The sequence below is a fragment of the Parasteatoda tepidariorum genome, chromosome 5 (assembly GCF_043381705.1).
Source record: "Parasteatoda tepidariorum isolate YZ-2023 chromosome 5, CAS_Ptep_4.0, whole genome shotgun sequence".
Classification (NCBI taxonomy): Eukaryota; Metazoa; Arthropoda; class Arachnida; order Araneae; family Theridiidae; genus Parasteatoda; species Parasteatoda tepidariorum.
Window position 1 is genome coordinate 62,832,238 of NC_092208.1, and position 13,252 is coordinate 62,845,489.

Consider the following 13,252-nt stretch of genomic DNA (forward strand, 5'->3'; position numbering starts at 1 on the left):
TTTTGTCCCTCTTCGACATGAGAAACGCTGGCTACAACTGTATTTTTCTCTGCGGTTTCTTGCGAACTTTCGTTTTGAGTTTTCGGAATTCCAAAACAAATTATTTCGTGATGAGATTTACTATTACATTTTTTACAAGGACTAATTTTACTCCTACATTGTGAACTTAAATGTGATTTACGGAAACATTTAAAGCAACGACCTTCGCGCATTAATCTATCTCTTTTTTCAGAAACCGACATTTTTTCACAAATAAATGAATCATGTTCTGATTTACAAAATACACAATTAAATTTTACATTAGTAGCCAATGCTGAAGCTGTGGGAATATTCGATCTGAACTGTTTTTTGTTATTTATTACTTCCCTGGAATTATAATAATTATAGTGTTTATTTTTCTTAGCATTATCATGGAATAATGTAGATGATTCGCGTACTTGAATTTCTTCCTTAATAAATTGAATTAATTCCGAAACATTAAATTCTGATTTTGATTTTCGTTTGCGGTTGTATTCTAAAGTTAAATCTTCTGGTATTAGTTTTAATAATATAGGGCATAATAAGTGTCCATATGTTCCAGAGACTACATTTAAGCTTTCTAAAGATCTAATGTTTACTTCTAAATTATCATATAAATTCCGTAATGCTCTAATATCACTAGAATTTTTTACGGGATCAAGATTTAATAGTCATGAAAAATCTAAAATTGTTCCAAACAGTAATGCAGTTAAACTTCCAAAATTAAACATAAATAAATTTTACGGTGAAACAACATTATGGCTTGAAATTTGGAATAACAAAAATGATGATGATAATGGCACAGTGTCATGGAGGAAACTGATTAGAAACTAATGATTTTACATTACTGCGCAGAGCGCCATCTATTGAGTTTTAGAAATTATAATTAATATGGAGAAATAAATAATATTAACACATGTAGTGTTTTTCATAAGGTGATATTTAGTTTCTCATTTAGTATGTTATTTCGTGTCAATGTTTTTCGGTTTTCTCCTGCTGTGTTGATACTTTTAGTTCCCTTACGAGGTAATAACTTATTTTATTTCATCTTGAAATACTTTTCTTTGTAGATTATTCCGGTCGCGACATTATCAGCTTGGCGCTGTCGAACTCGGAATTTTATATTTTATACTTTTTCTCTTTAATTTTCATTATTATTGAATTTGTATCTTAAATTGTATTTTATATATTATTCACACTTTTGTCATGCAGCATAACCCTGACTTCTGAGTTTATCATTCTCTATTATATCATGAACTGTAAATTAGATTATTTAGTGCCTGGTAAAATGAATGACTTATCATTCACTGCTCGGTCGGAGACATGCATGGTAGAGTGTCTCGGTTTGCCAGAACGATATCCCACCGAAAATAGGCTTGTTAATCCGGATAAGTTTCGCCATTTTTTCCCTTTTCGTACTTTCAATAACGTCAGATGCAATACTTGTACTAATTTTAATCCTCAACAAATTATTGACAAACTTTCGGCAAATGTAGCATGTCAAATAACTAATATTATTAATGTGATTTCTTGTAAGTTTTGCAGCATGAAATATATGCTTCCACCTAGTAATAAATTACACTTACGAATCAATATTGATAGCATTTTGTAAATCTGACTTTTATTCAGATTTTATTGATAATAACTTAAAACGTATTGTCACCGGTGACTTCATTATATTTAATTGTGAAGATTTTATTAATATTGCTAACACAATTTGTTCAAAAGAATTAACTCTAGTTAAAACTAATCAATCTAATGTAACTTCAGATTTCTTGATTTATTCATTACCTTAATTCATACTGATATTTTTGACAGAAGAAATTATTTTCCATTTTTTGTCAATAAGTATACTTTTTGGAATTCTAATATATCTATTATTAACTATAGAAATGTTATTATACCTAAAATTAATCGCATTAAATTTATTTGTAATAATGATACGATTATTTTTAAAAAACTGTATACAGTATATTTACTTATAGAGTATATTTATTCATTAAGTTTAATGATTATATAATTTATTTTTATTCTTATGTATATTTTTTTTAAAAGTTTTCATTCATAGTTTAATACTCCAAGTCACATACTAATTTGATACTCGAACTTGCAACTTTCTAAATTCACCTGAAAAGTTATGTTTCCTATTTATGCACTTCCAGTTCGAATTTCAAGATTACGGTATATCGTTTTCCTCTGACCTACTGTTGGTTCGTTTCTTTTGTTCTTCTTGGAGCAGTATAGTTGTTTGCGGTAGTTTACCACCAACCGCAGAAACTGCTTCCACACTGACTGCATGGTAATGCCCCCTGACGAGGCTGCCATATATGTCAGAGCATCCACTTCAATTTCTTTTTAATATTTTTACTTTTTAGTAGTTAGGATGTTTCCTCCTGTAGCGCTTTTCACAAGCTGATATTTAGTAGGTTATTTCGTGTTAATGGTTTTCTATTACTGTAGTGATCCTTCTAGTTCTCATTTATTAACTAGAAAAAAATTTCTATAGTTTAGAAAAGATATCTGAAAAAATTTCAAAATCTCAAAGCCTGGACCCCCTCCCCCCCAAAAAATTTCTTTTCTTGGCTAGTGCGTACTCTCCTTTTAGTAAGTGGTTAAAATATGGTTGGTTAAGATATGTGAGGAAAGAAAGTTAATATTCCTAAATTGACAGATAGGTTATTGTTTCTGATTAATTTCTCCGCTTTCATACGTAAGCAATAATAAATCATATTTTTTATACGTAAAAATCTTTGTGGCTTCTGAATCACTTATCCTATTGGCTTGTTTTTGATCTAATTCAATCTATTATGAACAAAAAAGACATAGGAAGCCATAATTAATTTGTCGAGAGGGCAAAGACAGGCAAATTCAGGTTGGTTAGGTTCATATAACTGAATATTTATTTTCCAGAAAAGCAAAATTAGATTAAAGAAGTTAAGAATTCTTTTTTCTACGTTTGTGTTTGTCTGATTTAGTTAATGTTTGTAAATGTTTTAAAGTAACAAAGCGCTTAAAACGTTTTATAAAAAATTACCATTTTTTTTTCATTTTTCAAAGTAATAGGCGAAGTAGAATATTTCTTAATTTTGATAATTTGCTTGTTATATTCTTTTTATTATAGATCATATAAAGTTTTTTTTTGCCGTAGAATGGTAGTGAAAATAAAAAAAAAATTTTTGGTGTACCCTATTATGAAATTACTATATTTATGGAATATATTTATGAAATTACTATATTATTACCTGGCATGTAAAATTTAATTTACATTTATGGAATGAGGGTGAATAATTTCTACGTGCAAAATGTTCAATTAAAAATATCCACGTGTTTTGTAATTCTCCTCATAAAATAAACGCAAAATTGATTTTTCAAATATACTGACGAATATAATATCTAAAACATACACAAAGCATTGTGATTCGGAGCTCCATTTGAAAAAAAAACTTGATTCTGGTAATAAAATAAATATCGTTGATGCAAGCGAGATAAAGTGCACAGTTACGTTACATTTTTGAAAAAAAAAATTTGTATAAAAGTTTGAAAATAAAAAGTTTTAAGGTAACTTTGCTGTGTCATGCGTATAATCTACGCCTCATTTACATTTATTTACATAGCTTCATGAAAGTTTTTCATCCAAAGAAAGAACAAACATTAGCGCATGATGATTGATCATAGAAAGCGTGACCACTTGATTGTTTTGCTTTTCAAAGTCAATTACTCAAACAATTGACCAGCAATCGAAAGCTCATTTGTCATTTTTGTTAGAAAATGGAGGCCAATTTTGATAGAAATAATGCAACAATTCTTAGAATAGATTTCACAATTCAAAGCACTTCAGGTGAAATTATAACAATCTAAAAAGTAAACTACGAAATATAAATATTACACTAAAAATAGTGCTATTACTCAGTCTCAAAATGTAAGTCAGAGTTGAACGGATACAAGTTTGACAAATATCTCGCACGAAACAATTTAAGTTATATTGTAACTTTCTCTTGCATGTTAAAAAAACAAACATTATATCTATGAGGAGAGCTTGTTAACATTTAACTGCACGCCAAATGGATGCCAAGCTCCCAGCGTGAACGTATGTCAACATCGCTAACTCTTGAAACAACGCTGCACAACCTTCGTTTTGCTTGTTTTCCTAAATCGTGTAAAATGAGGAAAACAAAACTTATTAAATAATCAATTAAGAAACAATAAGAATTAATAAAAGTGATATCTAAAAATCGTAACAATTGGGCACTTGCACTTCAAGAAGAAGAATATCGCCGATACCTACATATGTGATCTATGACATCACCACCATCTGATAATTTATAAGCAAAATGTCGTGTGAAAGTTGAGTTTAGTTTCTCCGCATAAGTTAGAATATAAATTAACGTGAAGTTAATTAAATACCGCGCCGTATCGAACATCGAATTTGTCGAAACATAATTCTCCCATGTCTACGTCTTTTACTTAACTTGGATTGATTATTTGTCTTCGCATTTTATTGTAACCGTGATCTATTTTTGGTTCGTGTACCTAGAAACTTCGATTCATAATTAGTTTGTTTATGTTCTACAAGGCTTTGTGCCTCGCTTTCTGTTAAGTACGAAATATATAGTGAAAAAATTTAAATCCTTGTAAAAGAATCTTTGCATAAGAATATAGAATGTGTCAGTTAAGAGAATTGAATCTTGACGGACTTGGTTTTCTTAAAATAGAATGGAAAGAACAGTTGCTGACGTAAACAAACGCCACGCATCAACAACCAATCAGGAACGAGATACCCACACTACGTCACTAGTAAGTGTCCTTTATGCGTCTTAATATTCGCATTTAAAGAAACTGGCGAAAAATAATAAATATCATTTCTTGCAATCGATTTTTCTTCTACAGCGAAACGTAAAAATTCTTTATCTCGTATTTGATTTGTTAAGGGCTTGTGAGTATAATAAGACACGTCATTTTTAGTGTTTCAATCAAATCCAATGCTCTTGCAGTGTCATATAGTTGTTTGTTTCTTTTCCAAGAATGAATGTTACCCCTATTTACAGAAATAAGTTGCCAAATCTAGAATTCCAGTAAGACTATGAAACTATGAAGCCTTTTGTTAATAATTCAATGATAGATATCGTAAAAGATAGCAGGAATTATATTTGTTCCTAACGTTTTAAAAGCTTTTCTCTTGTTTTGAAAGCATATTTGTGTAATTTGATAACGAACTAAAACGGAACTATATGCTGTCACGGATGATTACATAATCCTATGCCGCAATGGTCTTTTCTTAACTAGCGACGGAGTATAAAACTTAATATTCGCGTTTTTTTTTTTTTTTTTTTTTTTTTTTTTTTTTTTTTTTTTTTTTTTTTTTTTTTTTTTTTTTTNTTTTTTTTTTTGTAAGTTTTTGTTTTATTTAGGAAATAAAATTGTTTGAGTTCAAATTTTTAAAAAACTCTTTATTTGGTTTCAAATACAATGTATTGTAAGTTATCTTTAAAGAATTTTCTCACTAAATTATTAGATTGAAAAACTCAACTGTTGAATGGCTGAAGATGGGGAGGGAAAAATTTGCTTCTAATCCTTTTTCATTTCATTTTCTCAAATAAACTGATGATGGATACTTACTCTATTTGGCATTATCTTTCGATACATATAAATTGGTCATCAGAGTTTGAGATATAAAGCGTTCAGTATTTTAGGTTCTCTATTAACTGTAAACTATTTATTTATCCCTTAATTAAAAGTATAACCTTGAATATTTATCATCTCTTTTTTATATTATTTTCTATTATTATTCTGGGTTTGATTTTCATCGCAATTCGAAATCAATACCTAAAACTGAAAATAAAGTCCTTTATTTGATGAATGTAAAATATCACCTAATCGAGCAACATTGTATTTAACATTAAATGATTTAATGGCAAATAAGTTATTTTTGCTTTAATAACAAATTTTATGTAAAACTGTGTTCTATCATCACATAAAAATAAACTAATAAACTCAAAACAATTTTTAGAAATTCTAAAGCAATATTGGTAATTTTTTATCGCACTATTGCTAAACATTTTTGGTGACAACAATTTAACTCAAAGTAACTAAAAACTAACTAAATAAATAAAAAACAAGTTTGTAGATGAAGTTGCAATGGTAACCTTTCGGAATTATTAAGATTAAATTTTATAACAGAACCGAAAAATCAATCTGTGTTAACAAATATAAGCTGTGAGATCTTAAATTGAATAATTTTGAATGTTGCTGTAACAGTGTGTTTATTGTCGAGATGAAAATGTTGTGAAGCAATCTCGGTGGTTAGTGAGTGAAGCAAACAGGGAGCAGAATTGTACAATTTAATAGTAAAAAAAGGACTTTATATCGTGCATATTAGATAAACATGCTAAAGCATTTTTTGTTTCTTTAAATTTTAATTCCAAGTCTTTTAATTTCTGAGGAATTTGAGTAAGAAAATTTAAGCATTTGCTTCAAATTTATACAAAATTATTAGATGGTTTATTTTAGAACTAATATTTTAAGTAAGAACCATTGAACTTAAACAAATTTCATCTGAAAAATGATGTATTGCTAAAAACATAATATACTCAAAAGAATTGCATACATTAAAAAAAATTACTTTACTAAAAATTATTGGACCTGAGTAAATATAATCTGAAATTCAAAGAGGAACGGTTTCTGTCCATTTTTTTAATGAAAAATGACGAGTGCATTGCATCTGTTAAATTTGGAGAAATATGAAATCCAAAACGTGGGAAATTGGTTATCCTCAAGAATTAATAAACAGTGAAGATAAGCCACGCTAAAGAAAAGCGGTTCCTGCCCATGCATTTCGTTTTTTTTTTCTCAAAATCGTTCGTTTTTTCTCAAAATCAGCTTTCATGGACTTAAACTGTTCTTTCCCCTAGAGTTTCAGTTATGTTTTTCATTTAAGGAAAGTAACTTAACATTAGTTTCATGGCTAAAAACTGAAACCGAGAAAAGGGCTATGGTATTATTATTAAGAAAATTATTCTGTAATGTTGAAAGGAAACAATGAATAAATGCTTGAGTTCTCATTATTTTTAAAATATTGGATCGATAATCTTAATTGGGTACTTGCATTTCAAGGAGAAGATCACTGATACTCACACATGTGACCCATGACGTCAGCGCCAGCTAATCATTTAAATGCAAAATGGAGTGTTAAAGCTCAGCTAAATTTCTCCACGCAAGTTAATTAACGTGAAGTTAATTAAATACAGCGCAGTATAGGGCATCCAATTTGTTGAAATAAAATTCTTTCTCCTCTATGTTTGTAACTTAACTTAGATTTATTTGTTTATGTATTTTATATCAACCATGCCATATTTTTGTTTTGTGTACCTGGAAATTTCGATGCATAATTAGTTTGTGTTCCACATGGCTTCGTGCCTGTCTTTGTGCTAACTGAGAAAAATATTGTGAAAGAATTGAAATCTTTCTGAAAGAATCTTTGTGAAAGAATGTGTCAATTAGGAGATTTGATACTTGACGGGCTTGACTTACTCGAAATAAAATGGAAAGAACAGCTACTAACGTAAACAAATCGCTGGTTCAAAACTAAAACGACACTTCTGCATTCAACTCTCATTGACATAAGATTAGAAGTGAGTGTAGAAGTGTCGTTTTAGTTTTGAATCAGCGAAATGCCCCATTTCATCAACCAATCACACCCACAATACGTCACTTGAAGTGATTTCATTACGAACTATTTAAAAATAGCGAAATCAAGAAGGTAGAAAGAATTTATATTTCTTTCAGCTTATTTATATTATATCCAGCTGTTGTATTTTGTTAGATACATGAATATATAATCAAACATACTTAGAAATTAAAATTATTTTAGGTAAAAACAGTTTTTACAATTTCATTTGAATTCTGTAATCCATACTAAATAATACTTTCTGTTTAATTATTGAACTGGTTGTAATTAATTACATTATTGACTTTTAAATGAAATAAATTTAAATGTATTTTGCAAAAAATATATATATTTTACTTATGACTTAATTATAAATCTTACCTGGAAAAATATTTATTAAATTAATAATATATATAATCTTAATAAGTAGTAATTAATAATCCTATACAGTATTGCTTATTTAAATATATTTAACACGTTAACCGAAACTTTAAATTTAGAACCAACGAGCAACACATTTCTTTGAAATTTTGTTTTACATTAAATTATTTATTTTAATGGAATAATTTAACAGTCGAGGAGAGTTTCATTTGTTTTACTAAGTTACATTAACTTTATTACATATTATATCAGACACACTACTTTATAAAATTAAGGAAATGTTAACAAAACATACTTCCTTAATGAAAAGTTTATTTCCTTTATTTGCTAAAAGTTTATGCATACAAAACGTGTTTTAAGATAATTTAAGGAATTTATTTTGTTATTTTTATTCTTAATGAAAACTTTGTTATTGTTATTTAGTAAAATGATGATGTATATTATGCGAGCGTCAGGTAAATTAAATATATTTTTTTATAATTACTGAGTCACGAAGTTTCATTGATACATGCGTTGAAGTACAGATGTTATGCATAACATTCTTGGACACAACAATTTTATATTTATCGATATAAATATTTATATCAATATATTGTTTAAATTAGTATCATTGTGAAAATACATTTAAATAGTTTAACATAAAATGGCAGACATTTTATGTTAAATTTGTCTATTGCATAAATGCAATATTTGTTTGTTGCATAAAATGCAACAAACGTTTTTAAGACAATTAGATTTTAAGTTTAGGAATATGGATTTTAAATCATAATACTTTTTATCTCGCTTAAATTAAAAGTAAATTTAAGATTATTCTTGTGTTTCATAATTTATGTAAATTAAATTAAAATAGCCAATGATAGAAATAATTAGAGTTTTAGTAGAAAAATGAAATTTAAGTTCATTCAGAAATCATTTATTTAGGCTCATTCATTTTTTAAATTTAAAGAAACCTAACTTGTGTTTTTCTTTAAAAATGAAAATAAATCGTATTCAAAATAAAAAAGAATAAAAATAATTGAAGCGGTAAATCAAAAAGAAAGTAAGATAATGTCAATACAATAGCTTTGATAATGTAATACAATAGTCTTTAATTTAATAATAATTTAATTTAATTTAATAATATCAATACAATATAGATAATGCCAATATCATAGTTTTTTAATTAAACTTGTCAAAACAAGTGCTAAACCTTATAAAAGTTTCAAAGGGTGTTCTTTTTTTATTGTTTAAACCATTGTAATGAATTCATTTTTGCTTAGTATTGAGTTGGTTTACTCATATATGAGCGCGTATAATTTTTTTTTTACGGATGTGAAACTTCTCAAGTTTTTTACAAAAACAATATTGTTTAGTTTTATTTAAAATTACACCAAGGTCGTTTTTTCGAATCTACTTTTCTGCTTATGTGTATACGAGTTTTTCTGGTTATTAAAACCAATAATTATTTTTCATTTGTTATTTTCTTTTAGTTTTTTTTAAAAAAAATAGCATTTAAAATTACTCACTGTCACATTAGTGTAACGCTCTTCTAAATTTCTTTTATAAGTAACTGACCATTTTTCTGTGATAAACGTAGTGATTTTTTAAGTTTTTTAAATGAAAACTATTTATATGAATACAATCAAATTACGTAGCTCACTTGTCATCGCTTTTGAGTAGAGTGAAAAATGAATATATTAACCTGAATATCATTGAGATTTAATAATTGGCTTTTAACTAATAATTTTAAATTGCAATCATAAAATCCAAAAAGCATCGATTAATAATTTATAATTATAAAATACACCAAAAACTTTATTATATGAAATTCAACTCTATTGAATTACTTATTTGACTCCATTAAATGAAATTAAAATCATCATGGTTGGTGGTAGTTTTTTTCAAAACTTTATTAAACTGTGGTATGGTATAAAACTTAATTAAACTTTATCGAAATAAAACTCTTAACCAAGATACTTTATAACTAATTTTTCTAAACATCGTTACAATTTATATATATTATCAAGCATTTATAACTTTTACAGTTTGCAAATTTATTCGTGCAATACGTATTAATACGTATAATTTGCGCGTGCAACAAAAATTGTTATGCCTTTGCATACAGAAATGCTTCCCATTTTACCGACTTGAGAAATATCTCGACTGACTTTTATTTAGAAATTATGAACTTTTGAAAAAACCGGTTTAGAAATATCTTTATCGGCAAAAAAAGAACAAAAAAAATATTACAAACATAATAACCTTTTCATTGTTATTTTAAATTTTAATTTTCGAATATTGGAACATATTCGAATTTATTCTATTAAATATCTTTGGTGATATTTAGTGATGACGCTGCAAAACTAAAATTCGAAGCAAAATCCCTAATTATTTTCTATATATTAGTTTTAAACTTTATTTCAATCAAAATTTAATAATGAAATCTTCATGAAATAATTTCCTTTTAATCGAAGGTAAAATCTATTGAATGTATCAGGAAAATATTATAAATTATTATTTTTAATTCTAATCTCTCATTTAATTGCAGATTAAAACATATAATTATTTTGTAATTGTGCTCCTAATACTATGTGTACTGAATAATAACGATGCTCTAAGTGATGTATTGAACGTATTACAAACGTGCCAAATTTTATCTAAAAAAATATTACCGTACTTTCTAAAATAATTTTACTATTATAAGTAAATATTAATATGCTATGATATATTTTAAAAACAGATTAAATTATGAAATACGTAGATGTTGACTGAATTTGATTTTAACAATGCGTGCATGTCGGAAATAGTTAATGACTCAATGTTGAAAATGGAAATATTTCATATTTGGAACGAACAAACATTCATATTTGGAATGAAATTTGGCTTGTTTTACAAATAAATATTGGATAGTATTTTTAAAACTGAGTAGAATTAATTGTGTATAATAAATGTATTTGAAATTAATAATAAAATGAAGCAATTTAATGTAGTGTTTTTTTTAAAAAAAGGAACTGCATAAAAGGTGCTTTGAAAAAAGATTGATTTTGCTTAGAACAGTTTCATACTTTTGTTTCAAGAGAGGTATAAAATCAGTTTATATCATCGGCAAAATCATGTGAAATTAAAAAATATAATGGCAAAATATCATTTATTAAGGAAACAATTAAAGAGAACTTATGCAAACAGCATTCTATTCAGTAGAATGCTTTTTAAGCTTATTTTCTTTTCAAAAATTAAATTTTGCGAAAAAATATAAAATTACGTACTTGTGGCTCGTGGTAATTCAGTTGACCTGGTCCAGTTGTTTCTGCCATGAGAACTTTCATTTTCTTTATCCTTTGTTCGAAATCTGAATTTTTTCTTAAATTAAGGTGGAGTTTCTTTCCAAATGCTGACATATGAATCTGTTTGACGTCTTCTGATGAGGTATCTCGCTTAGATATTGTTCGCAAATTGACTATCTGATATTCTGGCACTGAAATAAATACAAAATTATACTTTAATATAAATTTTCATACTAGTATTATTATGGACATAATCCTAATAAAAAGAAATTATGCATCAGAAATAAAACTTTGAGTTCTGAAATAATTATGAAAAAAACTAATTAATTTCCCTGAAGAGAAAATGAGGAAATTTATAGAATTACTTAACTAGTAATTATTGTTGCATGAATGTACTGATTGTACATTCTGAACGTCAAAAACAAAAGTAATTTTTGATATTAAGGGTGCGGAAAGTAATGTCGTTTTTTTACATACACATAAATAGAATTTTAACGATTTTTTTTTAGAATCAATGATATCTAACATGTACACAACTTCTAGTATTCAAAATTTGAAGCATTTATTAAATATAGGTTTCATGAAAAATTAATTATGAAATTATTGAGACAACAGGCAAGAAAAATTTTCAAATATTATAATATATAACTGAATATGAAGTAACTGAAAATGAAGTAACAGATATTTAAATGATGGATTTTACTACATTATTTAATTATTTGTAATTATTATTTAAAACTAGTGGGATCCTTGCACTTGCTACTAAAAAGATTTTAAGGCAGGTTCCAACTTAGTAAACTTTTACATTTCCCTAGATAGGATAGCTACAGATAGGATAGCTGATTTTGTTAGTAGCAAATAATTTACAGCACTAAATACACATTCATTTAAATATGAAAATAGAATCAGTAGCAATTGTTCTCTTGCACTAATGATTCCATACAGATATTTCATTTTATTTCCTCACAAAGCAATAACACTGTTTCTTTCATATTAAAATAAGTTTTAACTGAACATTTTGTATTTCTAAGGGTTCTTCTTCATCTTGCTTACATGGTAAGTAACAGATTCTGAAAAAAGTCAGTTACTTGCCATGTAAGCAAGAAGATAAGTATACTGAAAATATTAGTCAGAAAATATATCTGTGAACATTATCCAAGTTCGGAAATCAATATATTTATAATTAGAAAATTTATCTATCCAAGCAGCCGGTAAAATTTTCAGATGATGGAAACATAAAAAGATATTATTATCAATATACGATTAATTTTCATCCATTTTCCAGTTACACCTTCCCCCTGTGGGGTGTGGGAACCATTTTTTCTGAGAGTGTAAAGTATTATAAGTGAAACTTATGCAGGGTTGACACTCAAATCTGGAAAAAAATTCCCTGTGTTTTCCCTGTACATATTGTACACAATATATTAAAAGGAAACAACAATTACTGCGCTCTAGTGTGAGCTATATTGGGCTAACTATATTTATTAGTTTTAATTGCTGTAAAAACAGCTGCACATACTGAAATAATGCTATAGTAAATGAAATAGTTCAGTATGGCTGAAAGATCATGGTTAAAAATCCCATGGATTACGCTTTGAGTGGTCACAATTTTTTAAAAGACAAAAATAAGAAAAAAAATTCCCTGCATTTTCCCAGTTTGTAAAGAAAAAATCAAAATCCCTGTATTTTCCTTGTCATTTTAGGTGATTTTTAAATTCCCTGTATTTTTCAGGTTTTCCATGCTCTTTCTGTGGAGTGGCTACCCTGATATGTCTCAAAATTAATAGTTTCAGTTTTTCATAATGCTCACTGTACTTGCTCATTGCTCATAGAGCCCATTGCGCAAAATACAACTAGCGCGACTAACGAATAACGATATTTTAAAATAATTCAATTTCTCAGGAGCTATTCGACTGATTTCTCTCAA

At 27.3% G+C, this 13,252-nt stretch overlaps 1 protein-coding gene across 2 annotated transcripts in view; it reads right to left on the reverse strand.

Moving 5' to 3' along the window:
* Window positions 1-13,252, reverse strand: part of LOC107454008 (A disintegrin and metalloproteinase with thrombospondin motifs like) — a 217,237-nt gene that overhangs the window by 42,815 nt on the left and 161,170 nt on the right. For both annotated transcript variants that reach the window (XM_043046467.2, XM_043046466.2), the window contains exon 4: window positions 11,308-11,516. In XM_043046467.2, the coding sequence (XP_042902401.1) occupies window positions 11,308-11,516 (209 nt within the window). The remainder of the gene's footprint in view (window positions 1-11,307; window positions 11,517-13,252) is intronic.